Raw genomic sequence first — 24,146 nt, forward strand, 5'->3', positions numbered from 1 at the left:
GAGGAACCAATCAATCAATCAATCATACTGATTTGAGCACTTACTGTGGGCAGAGAATCCTTGGCTTCCACACAACACGTAGCAGCCTGAAGCAAAAACAGAAGCTGTGGTCCAGGATAGCTCATTGTGAGCAGGGAATAGGTACACCAACTCTGTTATATTGTACTGTCTTAAGCATTTAGTTAAGTGCACAGAAAGCACTCAGTAATTACCAATGATGACAGCACAGCAGGCCAACAGACAGACAAGGCCAAGGCTGAGGACTGTGTTGAGTGGCCAGCCCCTCCTCTGCTCCCTCCCCTCTAGATAGAAAGCTCATTAAGGGCAAAGAACCAGTCTGCTAATTTTGTTGTACTCTCCCAAGCACTTAGTACAGTCCTTCACACACAGTAAGTGCTCAATAAATGCCACGGATTGATTGCTGTAGTGGGGGGGAAAGTGGTGGTGATCACAGTCCACTAGCCGTCTCCTAGAAAATCCCTCTGGGGCTCTCCAATCCCAGATGGACACAGGAGGACTGCACTCCTGGGAATGTCAGCAGGCTGCTGGATTTTTCCAGATCCACCCTCCCCTGCAGAGGCTCAAGTTGTCCCCAAAATTAAAAGATGGAAGATCAATGGCAAGCCCCTCTTCTCAGCTTAATAGAGCCACCTCTCCCCGGGGCATCTAGGATCATCAGGTTTGACACAGACTTGGGACATTATTATTATTATTATTAATTTACTCATTACCTTTTGGCTCTGATTCTCCAACTCAGGTTCAATAGCAGCAGCAAAAATGCCTCCAAGTTTTCCCCGAGACCTTGCCTCTCACCTCATTGCCTTGGCAACAGCAGCAAAGCCTGGCACCTTCAGAACTGCTATACGCACAGTAGGGGCTGGAGGACGGGCGGGCTCTGCCTTTGGAAATGATGCACCCTCTTAATAAGGCTCATAACCATCACAAGTGGGGCTTTTCATTGGCTCTCTAGTTCCTAAAGTGAGGTTATCTTCTGCTCTCACCGCCCCAGACGCCACTCATGACCAGATGCTTTTTCTTCTGCTGTGCCCAGCGAAAAACAGCCTGGAGACCTAATTTCACACAGACCTTCAAACACGACTCTCCACTTTAAACTTTCTGTGAAGGAATCAGGATGGATCGATACACTGTTGGGTTTCCAAGCTCCACAGCTCCCTTCCCCACCTCCTTATCCCAGTGGCAGAACCGACCTTCTTCAAGGTCGACTGGGGGACCACCTAGATGGGGGGCAGGGTTGGGTGGGGGAGAATTATCTGGATGGGGAGCCCTGCCTTCTTGTTCCACTCCTACTGATTCCTGGTACCTGACTTCCTGGGGGGGGAAGGGGGGAGCCCAAGATCGATCTCTCTCTCTCTCTCTCTCTCTCTCTCTCTCTCTCACACACACACACACACACACACACACGCACACACACACACACATCACATATGCCCATGCATCGCACTCTCTCTCCCAGCAGGACCTCATCAGTGTGTCACCCCTTAAACCCACCAAACCCAGGCCTCCCAGGGCTGAGCACGGGCACAGGGTGGGCACAGACCTGAAAGTGTCAGGCAGCACATTCAGCTGTGAAATATGCCAACGCTTACAACATCAAAACCCTCCAGAACAGGGCTAAAAAGTAATAATGCCATTACCACTAAACTAAAGCGCTAATTACTCTCCCTGGTGGCAGGTTTGGACCGACTGCTAATGAGTCCCTTCTGCTTAATGAGGGAAGGTGAGGCAGAATCTATTTCTCCTGTTTGACAACTGCTGACAACTGGGCAGCCATAAAATCTAGGTCCGTAATGAAGCCATTCCTATTAATGGAAGGAATGTGCTCTGGGCTGAACAGAAACAGAAGTTGGAGAATAGTCTATTGTGAGGCCCAGCGGACAAATCCACCCAATTCCATTCTTTCCCAGGTCGCTCCGCTGGCCCAAGCCAGGGATTCCTGTGGACAGTAAGTCCATCTGACTCCTGTGAGCTTCTGGTTTTCCTCCAGACATTAGCAGCCTTTTTTAATTTCAGGAAAAATATTTCAGCCTAGTTGATGCAAATCAGAGCACATTAAAATGAACAGCTCCACCCAAAATGGATACAGGAAAGAAAAAGACCATGGTGCTATGAACAGCTCCAAAATCAAGACATCAGGGACCGGGTACCCTAAATGGCAGGGTTCTCTGATCCAAAGCTAGCTCAAATAATCAAAATAAGTTTCATCCACCTAAGAAAAATTGGTCTTATGCCCAGTCAAGAACCCAAACCAGATTTCTCCTGGAAGTCAACCATCACAATTAGCCCAATTAGAGGGGAGAATTGGTACTCTATCCATTTTTTATTTTAAAAGGATTTTGTTAAGCGCTTACTATGTGCCAGGCATTCTACTAAGTGCTGGAGTAGACACGAACTAATCAGGTTGGACACAGTCCGGGTCCCACAAGGGGCTCACAGTCTTAATCCCCATTTTACAGCTGAATTAGCAGGCACAAAGTGAAGTGACTTGCCCAGGGTCACATATGTTTGGTTTTGTTCTCTATCTCCCCCTTTTAGACTGTGAGCCCACTGTTGGGTAGGGACTGTCTCTATATGTTGCCAATTTGTACTTCCCAGGCGCTTAGTACAGTGCTCTGCACATAGTAAGCGCTCAATAAATACGATTGATGATGATGATGGTAGCAGACAAGTGGCGGAGCCAGGATTAGAACCCAGGTCCTGCTGACTCCCAGTCTCGTGGTCTATCCACTAGGCCATGCTGCTTCTCTACTCTGGTCACCAAAACCCAAACTGCTTTTCCCGATTCCCCAGAGTCCTGGTTCTTTACTCTGGGCACACAGGAATTCACACAGGACTTCCCTTCCCAAGCAATTGGTTGGCTGGTCCTTTACCCACTGGCTCCGACCCTGCTGGAGAAGCAAGCTGTCCCTTCCACCCCCAACACCCAGCCCTTTCTGGAGCTGCGTGAACCCTTCCTGACCTCTGGAGTACAAGTATCCTGGTACCACTGTTGGAGACAGGAGATCCGGCTGTCTGGGACCATGGGTCTGACCCAGAGAAGTCCTGCTCACAGCCATAACCTGAAACAATGAGCCCTATGTGGGACAAGGGCTTGTATCTACCCCAGCACCTAGTAGTGCCTGGCACATAGTAAGCTCTTAGCGTGGCCTTGTGGAAAGAACACAGGCCTGAGAGTCAGAAGACCTAGGTACTAATCCCAGCTCTGCCACATGTCTGTTGTGTGACCTTGGGTAAGTCACTTCACTGCTCTGGGCCTCAGTTAACTTATCTGTAAAATGGGGATTAAAGGTGTAAATCACATGTGAACATGGACAGTGTCCAAACTGATGATCTTGTATCTAGCCCAGCTCTTATTACAGTACCTGGCACATAGTAAGTGCTTAACAAATATTATAAAAAATACTGCCATTATCATTAGTATTATTATTGCCTATATTCTTTTGAGTCGCTCTGGAAGATCTCACTAAACCCATACAGTTTCCTTTTCCCTCTGCTTTCCCCTCCTGCACAGGAAAACAAGCAGGTTCACTGGAATCTTTCTGGTCTATCCTCACAGTGTCTTCTTGCACATCAGATAAACAAACACATTTCCATCAGGAGAGGCACTGGCTCCCCTGACAGGGAAATGCTTTTCACCTGCACATCCCTCGGGTGAGTTTTGACATTTGTCTAGGATGGCATGCAGGATCCAGGTCCTCTTGCCCTGAATATTTATGCAGCTTCTGGTGATTAAAGAGCTACTGGTAACTCCTGGAAAAGGGAGAAGGAAAAAAAAAACCCTCACCTTCACTCTGTCTGCTTTTGTCCATTATTGGAAATGACAAGGACAAGTTTGAAAGCAGGATCTGTGCATTCAGGCCCACTACCTTCCCAGACAGTGATCCCATGACCCTGCCAGCACCTAGGTACTGTCCCAGGTAGAGGATGATGACCTTAAGCATGTGCCAGATAGTGGGGTTTAGAAAGTCCTCACTGAAAAATCCTGGCAGCTATTTGATAAAATGAATACAGGAAAGAAAAATGCCATGAAGCTATCAATTGCATGGGTTGTAGAGGGGAAGTTGTCCCCTACAAAATAGTAAAGTTTTCTTTAAAAGTCACATGTGATTGTTTTCCATAAATCAGTGCTCTCTCATTCCTGGTTACTGCTTTTAAACCAAACAGATTACATTTCACCTCAACAATTGTCAGCCAATGGTTTCACTCTGACTTTTCAAACCAAGATCCCCAAAGGTCAACTGACCTTCCCAAATATCCTTCTCCCTTCCCTACTCCGCCTCATTCAGTGGTATTTATTGAGCATTTACTGAGTGTAGAGCACTAAACTAAGCACTTGGGAGAGGACAATACAATAGAGTTGGTAGACATGATTTCTGCCCATCCCCATTGATTGATAAGTGAAGGTTTATGAGGGGCCCAAGTGGCCCAGTTAGAAGACTTAGGATATTGCTGCTTGCTGTCTCTTCAGAGACAGAGATAAGTCAGCTAGGATTCACTCATCTGGAGTTCCAGGTGCTTAAAGAGATCGGATGTCGGAGAGGAATTTTTTTTAATGGTATTTGTTAAGTGCTTACTATGTGTCAAACACTGTTCTAAGGGTCGGGGTAGATACAAGCCAATCGGGTTGGACACCGTCCCTGTCCTGCATGGGGCTCACAGTCACAGTCTAAGTAGGAGGAAGTAGGATTGAATCCCCATTTTACAGTTGAGGAAACTGAGGCACAGAGAAGTTAAATGACTAGCCCAAGGTTAACCAGCGAGCAACTGGCAAAGATGGGATTAAAATCCAGGTCCTCTGACTCCCAAGCCTCTGCTCTTTCCACTAGTCCACACTGCTTCTCAAAAACTATGAAAGGACTATAATCAACACCATTCTGTTGGCTGGTGAGCTGGTGAGCCTGGAGAAATGTTCTCTTCTTAGCCAAATTTGCTTTGGGCTTGCATCACCCAATTGGTTCACCCAAATCTCTCCTGCCAGTCCAAAGGGGCTCCCCTGTAGAAGTGGACAGGGCCAAGGAGTGCGAGCCTCCAGCCTCAGGTTACCAAGTTGGCTAAAAAAAGAAACTGAGCCAATTGATAGCCTTATGGGGACTGGATTGATTTGGCCTTTGCAGTTTTACACTAGACTGGCCTCCCCCTGGATCCTTAGCTGCCTTGAGAATTCTTCCCTGTCTGGAAACAGAGGCGACATTACTGGTGCTGGCTATCAGGCCGCCTAGCCCCAGCCCCATTTCTGACTTGGCAAGAAGTCCCTCTTCTCTGTTGATTTTACTAGTAGAATCAACACCTTTCATTTGGCATGCGGAAGCCCGGCCTGGCTCCCTAACCTTGGGCTGGGGAGGGTACAAGAATGAAGAGCTGGAAAGTTTTCCTCAGGAAAGGGCTGTGGGGAAAAGTTAAGCTGCAGATTGTGTCTGCCTTCTCCCACTAGGACTTCTGATGCTCTCCAGAGGCATCCACCGTTTCTGCAATGGCCGACAGGTTGGGTAGGACATTGCTTTGGTTGTTTGGATCTTTACTACCTGGTGGAAATCACACTTTGGTGAGGCTCCTCCAACCAGGGATCTGCGTAGGGTCACCCCGGGGTCAGTTCCTGGGCTTCTTCTCATGTTCAAACTACCTGCTCGAAATCTCTGGTAACTGGGGATGAGGCCAAGAATACCAGAGAGCAGAAGGCCAAAGGCAAATTTGAGCCAGAACTGTGCAGGTTAAGATGGGGTGGAGGCAGATCTTGGAATTTCTTTCACCAGGGAGGGAGTCTATGTACAGTGGACATCATTTGGATGACATCAACTGCAGTGGCTGCATTTGCGGGGCTGGGAAAGGGGTCCCAGGTATGGACACATCAGAATAAGTACTCAGTAAATACTACTGACTGAATGATTGACTGGAAGAAATCTATCCAAGTCAGTCCTCTGCCTCCAGGCAGAAAAATCACTAAACCATCCAAGACAGAGGGCGTCAGTTCAATCAATCAATCAATCAATCAATCAATAATATTTATTGAGCATTTACTGTGAGAACGGCACTATACTAAGCACTTGGGAGAGTACAACACAACAATATAACAGACACATTCTCTGCCCACACCAAACTTACAGTCTAAACGGGGAGACAGAAATTAATATAAATAAATAAATTACACATAGGTATGTTGGTGCTGTGGGCCTGCGGGTGGGGATGAATAAAGGGAGCAAGTCAGGATGATGCAGAAGGGAGTGAGAGAAGAGAAAATAAGGGCTTAGTCAGGGAAGGCCTCTTGGAGGAGATGTGCCTTCAATAAGGCTTTGAAGGAAGGGAGAGAGTAATTGTCTGTCAGATATGAAAAGGGAGGGTATCCCAGGCAAGAGGCAGGATGTGGGAGAAAGGTTGGCGGCAAGATAGATGAGATCGAGGTACACTGAGTAGGTTGGCATTATAAGAGTAAAGTTTGCAGGCTGGGGTTGTAGTAGAAGGGTTGTGAGGTGAAGTAGGAGGGGCCAAGGTGACTGAGTGCTTTAAAGCCAATGCTAAGGAGTTTCTGTTTGATGCTGAGTTGGATGGACAGCCACTGGAGGTTCTTGAAGAGTGGGGAAACATGGCCTGAATGATTCTGTAGAAAAATGATCACACAGACTGGAATGGGGAGAGACAGAAATCAGGAAGGATACTGATACAGTCATCAAGGCTGGATGGGAAAAGTGCTTGGATTAACATCGTAACAGTTTGGATGGAGAGGAAAGGGTGGATTTTAGTGATGTTGTGAAGGTTGAACCGACAAGCTTTATTGACAGATTGACTATGTGAGTTGAATGTGAGAGAGGAGTGAAGAATAACACCAAGGTTATGGGACTGTGAGACAGGAAGGATGGCGGTGCTGTCAACAGTGATGGGAAAGTCAGGGGGAGGACAGGGTTTTGAGGAGGGGAGTGAGATGCCCACTCTCTGACTGGCCAACCATTGCGTCTCAAGGCTTTCCTGAACCAGAGGAGCTAAGCTCCCTGCTGCTTCTGTTAGATGCTATGTGGCCCTGGGCAAATCACTTCCCTGAGCCTCAGTTTCCTCATCTGCAAAATGGGGATTTAATGCCTGGTCTCCCTCCTAGTTAAACTGTAAGTCCCATGTGAGTCAGGGACTGTTCAATATGATGAACTTGTAGTGTTTATAAATGTGCTTGACACATAGCATTTAAAAAGATCCATCATCATCAACAGCATGACAATAATAAATAATAAAAACACCACTGGGTCCACTTCACCAAGAAGCCCATCCCTCATGTCCCAGTATCCTGAGCTTCCATAGATAGGAACAAGGCTTCAAGCTCCTTCTGTGACTCATCCATCTACCCAGATCAAGAAGGCAAAAAGCGCTAGCAGGGGCATCAGGGGCGATCGCTTGGCTAATTTCTAATCTCTCTCTACATGATCTTTGAGCTCTGTTCAGGTAATGCCGAATTAATGCTTTCCATCTCTGGAATGCCACGGGAGAAGACAGCATTGGGCAGAAAACAGTGTCAGCAGGCAGCCATGATGGCCTCACCCTGCACCCCCTTGACACTGGGCTGGACCCTCCACTACTCCAGACCTCAGAGGGCAGAGTGGGTTGGAAAGATGGGCAGGGAGGATCCTGGACGTTACACACAGAGACCCTCTTCGCCTCTTCTCTGGGGCCATGGAAGCTGCGGGGGATAGCCAGAACCAACGCTGAGGTGATTCAGAGAACTCATCCCTATCCCATGGAACCCTTAAAAGCAGTTTGAACTGGGTAAAACTAAAGGGCTGATGTCACTTCGGGGGATAGTTACCGTGACCCGGAATGGCGTGGTGGGGGAGGGCTCCATGCTGGGGGTCTTCTCAGAGAGGCCGCTGGGCATGCTGCGCCTCTGGCCTGGCCTTTCCTGGGGTGACTCTGTCAACAGAAGGAGAGAGAGAATGAAACCCAAGGCAACCCCTTGGTTTAGGCCAGCTAGGGGAACAAAAGAGGAGTAGATCCCCTCCAATCTCCTCCATTACAAGGCTCCAGATAACCACAGCATCCCCAGACAGATGAAAACAAGATCACTACCTCATCCATCCATGGTTCCTCCTAACTTCCCAAGGGCCCAAATCACCCACTCTGGAACTCAGTTTCCCCACCTGGGTAGCAAGGAGAATGTGCCCCATGCAGTATTGAGATGTTAGACTGTGAGCCTACTGTTGGGTAGGGACTGTCTCTATATGTTGCCAATTTGTACTTCCCAAGCGCTTAGTACAGTGCTCTGCACATAGTAAGCGCTCAATAAATACGATTGATGATGATGATGATGATGTTTCCCAGAGAAACGTATGAAAATTTTGCTTCCACCTCCTCCTGTCCTCAGAGCTGCCTGTAAATCCATCAATCATATTTACTGAGTGCTTACTGTGCACAGAGTACATACAGTAAGCGCTCCACACTGTAAGCTCATTGTGGGCAGGGATTGGGTCTGTTATATTGTACTCTCCCAAGCACGTAGTACAGTGCTCTGCACACAGTAAGTACTCAATAAATTTGATTGATTGACTGACTAACTATACTAAGCACTTGGAAAAGTACAGTCTGAGTTGGTAGACTTGTTCCCTGCCCACAGTGAGCTTACAGTCTAAAGGGGGAGACAGACATTAATATAAGTAAATAAATTACAGATATGTACATAACTGCTGAGGGGCTGAGGGGTGAAAAAAGGGAGCAAATCCATTTGCTGTGACTTCAGCTAACAGGATGACCATCCCCCCACCATTCTACCAGGTTCCCCCCTGTCCGCCCTTCCCAGGGGACAAACAGTATGGCTTGGTTTTCAAGAGTACAATGGGGAAAAGGGAGAGAAAAGTCTTCTCCAGTCCACCCAGGCTGCTGGTCCCGGCCCAGGCTGCCTCACATCCTGCCTTCCCGGAGGGCAGCCCGGACACAGCCCAGACTCAGGCAACTGCCCCTCGGAGAGAGCGGCGGCGGACACAGGTTTTCAGGAACTTAAGATCGGGTCATCTTGCAACTTCTCCATACATCTTAGTCAACTGCTGGAAACTACCAGACTTAGGACTGAACCAGCAGAGAGGAAAACCAGCGTCCAGACTTCCCGCTTTGAAAAGAATTCAGTCTGCTAAAAATGAAAACTCCGACAAACAACAACAAAAAACGCAGCCCCAACGACTACAACATTTCCCGGTCTCCACTGGGTTTTTCCTGTCGGTGTGACAGATGTTTCTGTAGGCGAAAGCCCTTGTCAGCAAAGCTTTCCTTCGATGAGATAAACAGATCAAATCCACCTCACCCGACTCCCCAAGCCTGGGCACCTCTGGGCCCCAGAAACAGATGGAACCTGAGCACGAGTCAAGTGAAAAAAAATCCCAAACTGAGGCATCCGAATTTCAAGCCGGGACTGAAACTGCTTCTGCAAACTCAGACTTGCTCCAGCCAGCTAACTTTTCTTCTAACACTGGAGAGAACAGCAAGGTCCATGGGTCCAAGGGTTCTTTATTAGCCACTGAAAAGCCCTCCTGGAGTCAGTACAGAACATGAAACAGCTGCTCTGCCAATACTACGGACTGACTGATTCTGAACTTGGGCCAGCCCAGACAAAACAGAGTTTCTCTCAGGACCTGTCCCTTCCCCAAATCCACCTAGAGAGATAGGGAAACCATACAGCAATGAGAGCAGGACAGTAGCTGTATCAAGATATTTCTCTGTTGGAGGGGCAAAATTGAGGGCAAAAAGAGGCTTTAGTGACTAGGAATCCAGGGGCCTCTCAAAAGCTATGGTTTCTTAGAGCAAGGCTGATTATCCCTTGCCCAAACAAGAACCATATGTGATATAGGTGGCAATGGCTTCTCTGTCTTGAGCCCCAAGTTTTCCATGGGAATGAAAATAATTGTGATATTTGTCATGCACTTACTATGTCCAAAGCATTGTACTAAGCACAGGGATTGATACAATATAGGCAGAGCAGACATAATCCTTCTTTCACATGGGGCTGACAGTCTAAGAGGAAGGGAGAACAGGTGTTTTACTCCCACTTTATAGATGAGGTAACTGAGGCATAGATCAATTTAGGAATTGGCCCAGGGTCACACAACAGGCAAGCGGAGGAGCCAGGATTATAATCCAGGTCCTCTGATTCCCAGCCCTGTGTTCTATCACTGGGGCCACACTGCTTCTCATCCTTCCAGCTTGTGACTGGCACTTCTAATGCTATATCACTACCTGTTTAAGAAAGAAAAGAGCAATGGGAACAAAGCTTAACTAACTTCCCTAGGTGCCATTAGGAGATGATAGTTCAAAAGCAACATGCCCCATCACAAATATTATGACATTGCTGTGACCTGCTCCGTAGCTAGGAGGCGGGACGGAAACAACATCAAGAGAGAAGAGCTTCGACAGAAGGGAAATTACATGGTGTGCCGCATTAGAGGAAGCAGAGTAAATTGGCATGCTGGGACTGTAGAAACAAAGGAAAAATTCAAATCTCAGGCACCCTATACTTTAAAAGGTTGGCAAGCCAAGATTCCCAGAAGTGGTGTCTCTATGTCTGAATCCCTCTGCCGGCTACTCCTAGCACTCCTGGGGAGTGAGCCCTGATGCTTGGCTCAGCGTTCACCAGCTGTATGGAGATACCCAGGGTGCCCCTGCCTGCACTGACAATTCTTATTACTCATCTGTCCAGGAACATGACATCCTTCCGGACTTTCACTCTTTCCCAATAATGTCTGGCTCTGAGGGGCAGAAGGGTTGCCTGGGGGCACCATGGCCTAGCAGTGTACCCTCAAAGGGCAGCTCAGGGTCAAGGCCTGGGGTTGACTCACTGCCTGGATCAACCCAAACCCAGTGCTGTTCCCAGTTTCCTCCGCTGCCTCTCAGCTACTCAGCATGTTCTTATCTGGCAATGGGCTTCTCAGCAGCAACCCCAACCTGCAAGCCACACACCTTTCTTCGAGCAGGTGCACTGGGCTTGGGTTGGCCCAAAACACCCTTAACCTCTTAGCAGGAGCCAATAAAATCAGAATACAGTGCTCTGCATGCAATAAGCACTCAATAACTACAATTGATGGGGTTCATTAACCATCAGTAATGACTGTCAGGGAGAGCAACCTGAGTTCTGAGAAGTGTCCTTCCTCTCAGGTATTAATAACAGCCACGACTCCAGTGCAGAGAAATGACAACACTCTTTAGTAGATAAACTGGCTAGATCACCTGGACGCTGGGACAGCAGGAGACCTCTCTGCAGCCTCAGGGCCCTGTGGTCCTTTTTCTCTGGAGACACTGCAGGAGTCCAGGCAAGCTTACCTTTGGCAAATTTGGGAGGCAGTGCTTCCTAGTGGAAAGAGCACAGGACTGGGAGTGAAGAGACTTGGGTTCTAGTCCCAGCTCTGCCATTTGCCTGGTGTGTGATACTAGGCAAATCACTTAATATCTCTATGCTTTCATTTTTTCATCTGGAAAACAGGGTTAAAATACCTGTTCTCTTTCCCTCTTAGACTGTGAGCCCTATGTGGGACAGGAGCTCCATCTGATCCGATTACTCTGTAACTGCCCCAGGGCTTAGGACAATGCTTCTGTAAACATAATAATAATAATAATTATTATTATTCCTGATTGGAAGGGAAGCCTTAGCCTCCTGAGGCAGAAAGCTGAACATATAGATGGGCTGAATAATAATGATGATAATGATAATAATAATGACAATGGAATTTGTTAGGTGCTTACAGTATAATGTCAATGTACTAAGCACTGGGGTCGATACAAGATCATGTCAGACACAGTCCCTATCCCACATGAGGCTCACAGTCTAAGGGGGATATAGATGCAAGTATTTAATCCCCACTTTACAGATGAGGTCACAGGCACAGATAAATCAACTGCCTTGGCCAAGGTCACTCAGTAGGCAAGTGGCAGAGCCAGGCTTAGAACCCAGGTCCTCTGACACCCAGGTCCAAGTTTTTTCCATTATGCCATGCTGCTTCTCTGAGCTAAGCTCTGTCCTTCAGGTCAGAGGCAGCTAACTGGCTGGGATTTGGAGTAGAAATGAATGAATGATATTGAGCCTAAACTACCCTCTCTCCCCACTTTCCCTTCATACTACACTCTACCTTTCAATTACATAGAAGACCTTTCTGCAAATTGGCCCTGATCCTAGGATCAGAAAAATACCAAGATTACCTCTTCATTTGTCCACTTCCTGCCTCCAGATCAGAGCTGATTTGGGGCTTAGACAGAAAATAGCTCATTGTAGGCTCAGTATCCAGAGGTCCTTGGGACACTATTAAATTGGAATTAATTTGAAGGCTGAAATCTCCCCTCCACACCACGGATGATCTGGAAACCCCCATAGCCCTCGTTCATAAAGGAGGATTAGAGCCATTGGCCAGCAAGAGCTGAGCCGAGCCTCTAGCAAGATGCCACCCCGCACTTCTTCAGGGGTGGCTGAGGGGTCATATGGCTACTTCTGCACGGGGCCGTGGGGCAGTGCTGAAAGATATCTGCTGCCCTTGCTTGGGCAGGGGCTCCACGAAAACCAGCTCTGAGGAGTCACGTGAGGAGATCTGGGTGGGCCAGGCTGAGGGTGCAAAGGCTGAGGGAAGTGTTTGGTGCCTGCTGTCCAAAAATATGCGGAGTATAAGTTACAAGGAATCCGAGTGTCAAAATGAAAATGACTGAATGGAAAGTGGCATGGAGCTGTTCCTCAGCATTCCCATCAACCCTGGGAAGGGAGATAACCTGGGACTATGATGCGCTGGGTGGAGGTAGGTGAGGGCAAAGGAAGAGATACAATTCAAAAGCAGTCTTGCACTGGGAGCAGCTCCTGGTAACTAACCTCTGATGGTACGGAAGGACTGACTGTCATCAGGTATCAGTTCAGGACCTGAGTCAGTCAGATTCCCAGCTTCCCCAACATCAAGGGGGCTGCTGGCAAGTGGCTGGGGGTCGGGCTTCAGACCAAAAAGGAGCTTCAGTCAGATTGGATCGCAAAGTGACTTTGCCATCATTTGGTTCTGGGAGGGGACCAGACAAGATCGGGTCAGCCCCTGAAACTCTCCAGTGAGAGCTCTGACTCTCACATGGAAAGGAAGCAAGTCAATCAGGCAACTGTAATGTGATATGTGATGGGTGGGGGTGTCTAGAATGACTCCCATCTCCTTTCTCCAAGGGCCCTCCTGGCATGGCTCACCTCACCCTGGCCAATGTCCAGAGCACCGCAAATCAAATGCTCACCTCCAGTTTGAAAGGGGACCACTTGTCATCCACCAAGAGCAAGGTAGCTGCACCTGCACCTGGTGTGGCAGTAATGAAACATGAACAATCTGACCTGCTCCTCATAGCTCTCACACTGAGAGAGGAGTGGGCTGGGGGCAGGGTTTATACACTGGAAAGCAAACATGGACAGGGACATGATGGGGCAGTCTGGTTGCTAGCTGGGTTCGATATCTCCCAGACTCATTCTCCCCTGAACTGTGCTGAGAGGGACAGACCCGTGAACTTTGCTCAGAAGCAAGAGGGATCACAGAGGGGCTGCTGTTTGCAGAACGAATCCCACCTTCAGGGCCGATTAAACAGGTGACAGGCAGAAACCAAAGTCAAGCAGAGTCAAGGAAAAGCAAACCTTCAAATTCTGATCAGATCAACTCCATCCCCCGGGAACCTTCCCAGTTTAAACCCTCCTAGCTGGTGGCTTCTTTCACCCACTGGTACTCAGTGCTTCAGGCATCTCTGGCAATGATCTGTGTCTATGCTTGTGTACTTCAGCCTGCTTTCATCTTATGCCACAGGCACCTTAGATTTAGTCCATTTATTTAATTGTGTTTGTTCGATCTTCCCCATCAAACCATCGGCCCCTCGAGGCCAGGAACTGTATCTTCTCCCTCTGTTTAGCCCTCCTTCCCTAGGACGGCAGCAGGGTGTGGCTGATCTGCCTTCATAGACTTGTCAGCTCCTCAAGGGAAGCTCCTTCCTTGGTGCCTAAGAGCCAGACTGCCCCAGTGGGTTTGGCTTAGATCAATATTGCATGGTTTAATGGAAAGAGCACAGGCTTGGGTGTCAGCGGTCATGGGTTCTAATCCCGGCTCTGCCACTTGTCAGCTGTGTGACCTTGGAAGTCACTTAACTTCTCTGTGTCTCAGTTACCCCATCTGTAAAATGGGAATTAAGACTGTGAGCCCCACGTGGAACAACCTGATTACCTTGTATCTACCCAGTGCTTAGAACAGTGCTTGGAACATAGTAAGCGCTTAACAAATACCAACATTATTATTATGATTATTATTAATACTACCATTTAGAAAGAAACTAGGCCTCAGAGTGTGGTGTGGGGGAGGAGGGGTATGAGGACAGGGGAGAGCCAGTGTCGGAGGAGAATGTCACTAGAGAAGGACAAACGCTGGCTAAAGTCTGCAGAAAACAGTCACTCCTGAGCCTCCAGAGGTGAGGCTGCCTGGGATTATTTCAACAATGGAAGGGACTCATTGTACCCTCTTCCCAAGGGGCATGGATTCTAGAGTCTGTCCAGGCCTTTAATCTCAGACCAGGCTCTCTTTAGGGTCTGCCCCACTCCCTATGATACCCCCCACCCACTGCCATGCAGAGGCACCAAGGGGCAAAGAAGCAGGTGTTCTAATTCCAACCAGGTCCTTCCTGCTGAGGCCACCCAGATGCTGTAGGCATGATGGTATTTTTACTTTTTAAACCCCAGAACCCTAACACCAGATGCAATGGGGTCCAGAAATGAAACAGACCCCTCTGTCTCCCTTGATGAGATCTTGAAAAGTAGCTGGCTCTAGGAGACAGGCTCAGTGCAGGGCACAGCAGATTGCTTATTTGCTTTCAATCTGGCATAATCACTTGGTGACACAGGATCTTCTGCACAGTTTAATTACCACCTCATTTTTTCCTGTCAGGCACTCCACTCTCTGTAACTGGTCTGTGCTCGGGAAATAAAAATAAATAAATAAATGAAACTGTAATTACCAAATGTAACTCAGGAGAGGCTTGATTCTTTTTGATTGTGCTGAAACAGATGTTTGATTGATGGCCCTTCATTAGGGGAATAAACGGGGTCAGGCCCACCACTCTGCTCCCAGCCGTTTCAAAATACACCAGATTAAGATTTAAGCTTTCCGGGAAGCACGTAATAACAGTTATAAGCTCTTTTTGCAGAGGTATGAAGTCCGGTAGGCTTGATTCTTAGCACTGGGAATCTAAGGAAATGGTAGAGTCAATCACAGATTCCTTCCTGGGTCTGAGAACATCATCCCCTCCTTGCCCCTTCGGAGTCTTCTCTGCCCCTGCAACTTTCTTCTATGATGCCCAATACCCGGCTCCTGCCCTGTCCCCCGTCGCCTACCCTACGCTCCTCCTCCCACGTGGAGTCGGGGCAGGGAGGACCATTCTGCGCCAGGGTTGTTTTGCCCTTCATTATTCAGAGGAAGAAGAAAAGTTAACCAGGGGTAGATAGCCATTTCTCACCCCCACCTTCCCCAACTCAACCAGAGTGCATCTGGACAGAACCTCCACCCACATTTTTCTTCCTTTTCTTGCAGAGTAGTTCTCTCAAGGGCAGGGGGGAGGAAATAAGGAAGGACAGAAAGGAAGGGCTAGAGGGGCAGGAGACTACTGGTTTGATTACTATCTAGGTTTCTGAATGAGCACAGCCACCTTTTTCTCTTTTCCACGGAAGGCACTAGGGGCTACTGGAAGGAAGGCTCTCTCCCTCTGGCTCATGAAGAGTGACTCTGCAGCTAACAGTGTTCCTGGAGACTGATAAGAACCTTTCCCTTCTCCTCTACCAATACCCACAGGGTCCTGTTGTCCCAGGCGTTGCTAATAATAGGCACTCCTAACCTTTCCTGACTCTCCAGCCCTCAAAGGGTGCTGTCTCCATCTCAGAACCCCATGATGTGGATCAGATACATTTTCCATGGAAAAGTGTGAGAAACAGCTGTTCAAGAGTCACAGCAAAAACCACAGTTTGTTGGGGTAGGGTGTCTCATCTATTCTATCTCTAACTTAGTTCGGGTTTGTCTCCCACTGTACTGCAAGGTCATTGAGGGTAGAGATTGTGTCTTCATACTTGATTGTACTCTCCCAAGCATTTAGTATAGGACTGTGAATAGAGTCAGTAATCAATTCATTCTAGGGGACTGATTAAGGCCTCCTGCTTAAATATTCAGAAACCCAAATTCAAGTCAAATGGAACAGTCCTGTTTAAGGGACACTTTAAGCATTTAGGCATTACTAGATGCAAGCTCCCTCGCAGCCACACAGGGCATGGGTGATCATAATAATAATAATAATAATGGTATTTGTTAAGCGCTGTTCTAAGCACTGGATAATAATGGTATTTTTTAAGTGCTTACTATGTGCAAGCACTGTCGCTGGGGTAGATACAAGGTTATCAGGTTATCCCACTTGGGGCTCACAGTCTTAATCCCCATTTTACAGATGAGGTAACTGAGGCACAGAGAAGCTAAATGACTTGCCCAAAGTCACACAGGTGGCAAGTGGCAGAGACAGGATTAGAACCCACAACCTCTGACTTTCAAGCCCGTGCTCTTTCCACTAAGCCACGCTGCTTCATTCTCCCAGTCAAGTGTTGCTAAATACCCACTATACTCTGTGGTCTTACTGAGTGAGCAAGTGGATCTCCAAAAGCCCTATCCTTAAGGGAACAGCCTCCTCTTCCAGCAGGAACCTAACACACTCCCATCTGTAAACTGAATTTATGATTTGCCTAAGAAACCTTCCTTAACCAATGAGTTTTCCACCAGAGAGGGCTCAGAAACTACAAGCTAGCTAGTTTTCATGGTCATCTTCAAGGGCTTGGGAGTGCATCTGCTCTAGAGAGAAGCCAGAAGTCTTTCTGTCTGCTGTTTTTTACCCTTTATTGTACAACACTTTTACATCAACGTTTGATATTGTCAAGCTTGGGGGGAAAGGGGGTGGTTGGGGAATGAGACCCCAGAGAAAGTTGGAGGAAAGGCAGCTAGGGGAAGCTCAGAAATCTGCTGCAGATAATTCACAGAGCACATAAATGAAGAGTTGGTTCTGCCCAAGGGCTTTCTTCTTCATCTTGAGAACTTTCACCTCAACTTTTCGATAAACTCTACTTTCTTTAAAATTGGAAGATCTGGCTCAATTTAAAATGTCATCTTGTTTCTTAATTCCAACCCTCAGGGTTTAAATTCCATCAGAGAGTCTGACTGTATTCATTCCTTGACCTGTTTAATTTAGAAGGGACTTCTTTCCTTTCACCCAAGAGATGACGGAGGGACACATCCCTTTGAAAAAGTCACTACCGGGCCCAACGAATTCCTCCTTTCCCTGGGAATAGAACAAAAGGGCTGGTTAGGTTTCAGTCTTCCCAAGTCAAGAAGCAACAGAAGAAGATGAACTTTCAAACAACAGGTGATTCAGTTCTCATACAAATTGAAAGGACTACAAGCTTTTTTTTTGTTTTGTTTTTTTACATCAGCAGGCAGAACACCTAACTAGAGAGTGGAATGATAACAATAACAACAATAATAATAATATTTCTTAAGCAATTACTATGTGTCAAGCACTAGATTAAGTGCTGGGGTAGGTACAAGAAACTCAGGTCCAATATGGGGCTCACAGTCTAAGTAAGAGGGAGAACAGGTTTTGAATCCCCACTTTGCAGATGAGGGAACTGAGGCTCAGAGAAGTTAGGTGACTTGGCCCAAAGTCACACAGCTGACAAGTAGCAGAGCCAGGTCCTCTGACTTCTAGGCCCACCCTCTTTCCACTAGGCCATGCTGTTTCTCTTTTGGTGATTTTTCCTGTAAAGGGCAGTTCTGCCCTATCCCCCACCATGTCTACTATTAAATAATGCTCTCAACAGCAAGTTTGGATGGGGGGAGTGTGGGGAGACCTCAGAAAGCAGACATTTTCTCTCTGCAAGAAACATAAGACTATCAACAAAGGCATTATTGTCAGCCTCCTGGTCTAGCCAAACCAGGATTGTCCCTTCAATAGGGACAATGGGATATTGGAAAGAACTGTGTGGTCCCTGCCCTTCTTTGACACTCATCCTCCTAGTTGGGATTAGAATATTTGAATCCCTAAATTTCCCTGTAGGAAGTAAGCCATTATGAACCTCTCACAAATGACTTTATCCTATCCCCTCTGGAACCTGCTGATACTTTGGGTCTGGCTCAGTGGAAAGGGCATGGGCTTGGGAGTCAGAGGTCATGGGTTCAAATCCCTGCTCCACCAATTGTCAGCTATGTGACTTTGGGCAAGTCACTTCACTTCTCTGTGCCTCAGTTACCTCATCTGTAAAATGGGGATGAAGATTGTGAGCCCCACGTGGGATGATTTGATCTCCTTGTATCCTCCCCAGTGCTTAGAACAGTGCTTTGCACATTGTAAGCGCTTAACAAATGCCATTATTATTATTATTACCTGACCTCTAGACTGCATGGTCATCATGGGCAGGGAACATGTCTGCTAATTCTGTCATATTGTACTCTCCCAAGCCCTTAGTACATTGCTCCACACATAGTAGGCACTCAATAAATACTATTGACTGATTGGTTGATTTTGGGATGCCCTACTTGTGAAGAAGTGTTGCTTTTTCGTTTTTTGGATCTACTACGTTCATGCTTTAGTGGGTGGCTTCTTATCATTGTAATATGGGTTTTGGTGAACAACAAATCTGTGTTTATCTTGTTCATACTCTTCATACAAAGAAATGTTCGGAATTGAGGTATACCATGGGTTCCCCAGACTTGAATTGAACAGGCTAGAACTGGGTCTTCCAAACTCCCAAGATTAAATCCAGATGGGATTAACCTAAGAACTGTCCTATTTTAACCTAAGAGACTGCAGACAGTATAGTGTATCCCTCTCCTCCCATCCCCAAAGCTGCTTACATCAGCACAAATAAATGTGTTTTTTAACCCTCATCTACCAGATATTGTACCCCACCAGGACACACAAAAAAAAAAACAGTTTCATTCAAATGCATCTAGCTCGGTTGCCATGGACACTACCTAATCATGAAGGACAATGGTTACTGGTTCCCATAGTAACTCAGGGGCCTTCAGAGCATCATGAAATTTGGGCCCAGACCCCAGATTTCACAGGGGTCCATTTACAGTGTCCAGACCTGAATACTAAGAACGAGTTAAAGTTAGACCTCAATCTCTGCAGAAAAAACATGCCATTTAAAGGCACAGTCACAGGTGAGGAACAGAGGCTTGGAGAGAGAGAGAAGAGGGATGGGTGGGGTTAGGGTTCAAAGAGAAGATATAATAATAACAATAATAATAATAATATTGGTATTTGTTAAGCGCTTACTAAGTGTCAAGCACTGTTCTAAGTGCTGGGGGGGATACAAGGTAATCAAGGTTGTCCACGTGGGGCTCACAGTCTTAATCCCCATTTTACAGATGAGGGGAACTGAGGCACAGAGACATTAAGTGACTTGCCCAAAGTCACACAGCTGATAAGTGGCGGTGCCAGGATTAGAACCCATGACCTCTGACTCCCAAACCCATGCTCTTTCCACTGAGCCAAGCTCCTTTTACTATAGAGTACCAAAAGGCAACGGATGCCTAGTAGTTAGAGCAAGACACACTCACACCTTTTCCATCAAGGGCTCATCCCACATCAGACAAGTGATCTGTGGCTGATCACTACTTGACTTCCCGTTCCCTCTCCCGAAAAAGGTCAAGAAACATTGGAAAGTGTCAGCAAGAAGGCCAGGCTCCCACTGGGAACACCGCCACTCCTGAGTCCACTCCCAAAACTAGAAGGGGCAAGTGGAACTGAAGATGGTGATGCCACTACAAAAAAAAATAACTGGGGATGCCCCGACACACCACATCACATGAGTTCAAATCCTGGCCCCGCCACTTAGCTGTGTGACCTTGGGCAAGTCACTTCACTTCTCTGTGCCTTAGTTCCCTCATCTGGAAAATGGGGATGAAGACTATGAGCCCCCCGTGGGACAACCTGATCACCTTGTAACCTCCCCAGCACTTAGAACAGTGCTTTGCACATAGTAAGCACTTAATAAATGCCATTATTATTATTATTATTACCACCACCTGGGAAGGTCTGGGCCTGAGCACAAGACGAGTGTCCTACTTAGACTTTTGAGTCCCTTGTTGGGCAGGGACAGTGTCCACCCTGATTATCCTGTACCTTCCCTAGCACTTGGCAGACTACACATTTAACAAATACCATGATTACTATTATTGCTATTATCAGCCTGCTGTGGGAACTACGTCAAGTCACTGAGTCTCAGTTTCTCCATATGGACAATGAGAAAGTTCCCTGCCCCTCCCTGTCTCCTAAGGCTGTGGGAGGCCCCATGAGAAAGTACTTTGAGCCTTCTCAGGGCAAGGCATACATAAATCCATAGTACTATTAATGAGTAGAAGCACTGGTCTGGATATTTAAGAGCAAAAGCAATAAAGCACTGGCTGTGGAAAGGGTGGTCCCTGAGCTGACCTACTTTTCCTTCCCCTGTCTCTCTTGGCCAGGTTCTCCCCACAACCCCCAGGTGTTGTCACAGATTTCCTTTTCCCCATCAGAGCTGTAAACCAGTCCTCCCAGCCGGTTCAGTTCTCCCATCAACCCAACCTGCCCTATAATCACCAGCCGACCCTCAGGGCCCAAGCATCTCTCCTGCAGGATCCGGGGGAATTTCGACTCCTTTTTGAGAGAAAGAGAGAGAGGGAGGGAGGGAGAGAAACTATACTTAACCATTTCAGGCAAAGTCCTTGCAAGAAAACTGAGCTTGGGTGTTCAGAGAAGCCACCTGTCCACAAGCCAGTAGGGCATCCCCTTCCTGGGGACCTCAGATGCCACTGGGCATGGAGTAGGTTTATCTGAAGGGTCCAGGGTGAAGGGGAAGATGGAGTAAAGGGAAGAAGAGGGCAAGTGTATGCCCTCTCAATCCTAATACCTGAGTGCTGACTTCTCAGCAGAGGGGACTCTAGGAGAATCGGGGAGAAAGAATTGACCCTTTCTCAGCCCTCCAGCCCTGGAAGTCTTCATGGAAAGCCTGGCCCTAGAGGGGGCTCCGTGGGGTTCCGGAAAACCCTTGAAATGGTAGTCAGATGCTGCTGGGTCTCTGGGCTCCTCTCCCTCAGAATCCATTCCTGAATCCAAACCTGCTCCTGAGCACTTGATATTGATATTCTCCCCTCCCTCAGCACAAGCGCTTATGTATGTACCCTTACACTCTGCTATTTCCCCTATCTGTAATTTATTTTAGTGTCTGTCTCCCCAAATCGAATGTAAGTTCCTTATGGGCACCATGTCTGACAACTCTGCTGGATTTTACTTTCCCAAGCATTTCACTCACTTGCACACAGTAAGTATTCAATAAATACCACTGATTAATAGATTGACAAAAAGTGAATGCGGCCCACATGCTGGGCTTTTTCTGGGAGGATTCATTCATTCATTCAATCATATTTATTGAGCACTTACTGTGTGCAGGGCACTGTACTAAGCACTTGGGAAGTACAAGTTGGCAACATATAGAGACAGTCCCTACCTAACAGTGGGCTCACAGTCTAGAAGGGGGAGACAGACAACAAAACAAAACATGTGGACAGGTGTCAAGTCGGAGGACTAATCAGTCTCGATCGAGAAAGGAGCAGCTTCGGAGAAGCAGCGTGGGCCCAGGAGTCGGGGGTTCTCGTCCCCACTCTGTTGCCAATCCACTGTGTGACCTAGGGCAAGTCACTTCACCCTCTCTGGGCCTGTTAGCTCATTTGTAAAATGGACTGTATCCAACATGGTTAGCTTGCATCCACCCCAGTGCTCAGTACAGGCCTGGAACATAGTAAGTGCTTAACAAATACTATTAAAAAAAATACTTAGCATGAACAGCCCGACTTCCACCTCTCCCTATTTCTGGGGTTCTAGCATCCTGACAACCAGATGAGTTCAGGCTGGGTACGCCTTGGGGATACAGACCTTGTTTGGGCTTTACAGCCTTGCCACATTCCCTCAACTCCTCCTCCCTCCCTCTCATCAGCTAAGAGAGATTTACCCATGATTCCAAATAAGTTGCCTCTGTGACACCTGTTTCAGCTTTCTGCTGTCTCTCTTGACTGTCCCGTTTTCAACTTCAAACCATACCCCTGACACCTACCCATTCCCTGCTTTCCCACCATCTCAGGGCCAGCAATCACACCCACACCAGAGGCTGGTACCATGTCAAGCTGGCTCTGCAAGGTGAGAACACAAGGTCCTGGTCTGAATCATCCTCTCCCACTTTCCTCTCCCCTTCATTTCTGGCCCTATCCTCCCCAGACCCCAAAACCCTGTCCCTTCCCTCTCCTTTGCTCCACCTACCTCCCCTTCCTCCCAAGCCGGAGAGCACCTCAACACCTCACATCCCACTTCCCTGACTTTTCCTTTTCCTATCGAACATCTATGTCAACACTTCAAGTCCAAAGGACAAAAGAGAAGGCAGAAATGAACCCCGACTACAACTGAACTATCTTATCAGAAAACACAGAGGCCAGGGAAATCGAAACCAAGTCAAATACTGAGAAAAGCCCTCTGGCCCAAATGACCACCAGAACTCAATGTGGAAATGGAGTCAAGCGGGGGAAGACCGTGGCTTAGTGGAAGGAGCATGGGCTTGGGAGTCAGAGGTCGTGGGTTCTAATCCTGGCTCTGCCAACTGTCAGCTGTGTGACTTTGGACAAGTCACTTAACTTCTCTGCACCTCAGTTACCTCATCTGTCAAATGGGGATTAAGACTGTGAGCCCCACGAGGGACAACCCGATTATCTTCTATTTACCCCAGTGCTTAGAACAGTATGCGGCACATAGTAAGCGCTTAAATACCAGCATTATTATCCCACCCCATATGAACTGCGGTGTGTCGCTCCAGCGTGATGTCAGTTCCCCACTTCAATCAGCTTCATCAGTCTTCTGCATGGATGCCTGGCTGGATGCCTCAATCTCAGAGCCAAGCTCATGCCCTGGGAACCCTATACCATACTGGACTTTTAGGAGGAAAGGCAGCAGATGCTTCCACACTTCCTTGTCCATGCTACCAGAAAAACCATCACCATAGAAGAACACTTCCAATCTCACTAATCCTTTTCCACTGGGCAATTCAATTCAGCACAGGACTGCAAAGTCTCCAATTGAGCTCTGTGGCAATGAACAACTGGCTGCCATCTGCACCTTTGAGGTGCTCCATAACTCAATCTCCTTTTTAATACATCAATCAATGAACACTCATTGAGCACTTACTGTGTGCATACCACTATACTACACAGTTGGGAGAGTATAATACAAAAGTTGGTAGACACATTCCCTGCCCACAAGAAGCTTATAGTCTAGAAGGCTTTGATCATTTTATAGGCTGCTGGCAGCCGGCCAAACAGCAAGCTGGAGCCAAGCCCCAGAGGTGGGAGTCCATATCAGTCAAATGGGGATTCTACCTCAGTTCTTCCTCCTCCTTACACTATGAGCCCCATGTGAGACTGTATCAGGCCTGAATATTAGTACAGGTGTTTGACACAGCTTAGTACATTGCTTGGTATAGAGTAAGCACATATCAAATATCATGCATTATTATTATTATTAACATTAGGGAAATGGGACTGTTCTGCTACTCAAAGACAGACAAAATGCACTACCTCCAGGAGAAATCAGACCTCCTCTCTAGGCTACCTTCTCCTTCCCTTACTAGGCAGGGGTAAGAGGGACAATTAAAAAAGAAAAAAAAAAACTTCCTGCTGTTTTCAAATTAAACACACAAGTGGTTCAGGGTGTGTGCATGTTTGGGGTTGTTTAAAGTTGCCCACGAGCTGTGAGTCCCACCAATGAAGTTTTACCAAGAAGCTCTTATGAAGGCACTCTAGCAAGTGTGTCTGGGAGTCACCACTCTTTCATTCTGGGGGTTGTCAATTACCACAGACAGAAATGTCTATGAACTTCAGTTTCCCTACCGCACTGATAAACTGATAGTGGTAATGCAAGACGGCACTGCACGAAACCATGGTCAGAGGCTGGAGGTGTGATCAGGGGTATGATCTCTTAGTCATACCAGTTGCCTCTGAGACACCAGGGGACCATGATGCTTCCCAGAACCCAGGAAGGTCAAAGGTCAATAAATGGTTACCTAATAACCCTCACATAAC

At 47.4% G+C, this 24,146-nt stretch overlaps 1 protein-coding gene across 7 annotated transcripts in view; it reads right to left on the reverse strand.

Moving 5' to 3' along the window:
* The window catches only part of LOC119927380 (DAB2 interacting protein), a 257,379-nt gene that overhangs the window by 219,701 nt on the left and 13,532 nt on the right, over positions 1-24,146 (reverse strand). For all 7 annotated transcript variants that reach the window (XR_005450405.1, XM_038746012.1, XM_038746011.1 and 4 more), the window contains exon 2: positions 7,802-7,905. Coding sequence is in view for 6 of the 7 variants with exons in the window: in XM_038746012.1 (XP_038601940.1) it covers positions 7,802-7,905 (104 nt within the window). In the remaining variant the exon portion in view is untranslated. The remainder of the gene's footprint in view (positions 1-7,801; positions 7,906-24,146) is intronic.

Source organism: Tachyglossus aculeatus, chromosome 4, assembly GCF_015852505.1.
Source record: "Tachyglossus aculeatus isolate mTacAcu1 chromosome 4, mTacAcu1.pri, whole genome shotgun sequence".
In the NCBI taxonomy this organism is placed as follows: domain Eukaryota; kingdom Metazoa; phylum Chordata; class Mammalia; order Monotremata; family Tachyglossidae; genus Tachyglossus; species Tachyglossus aculeatus.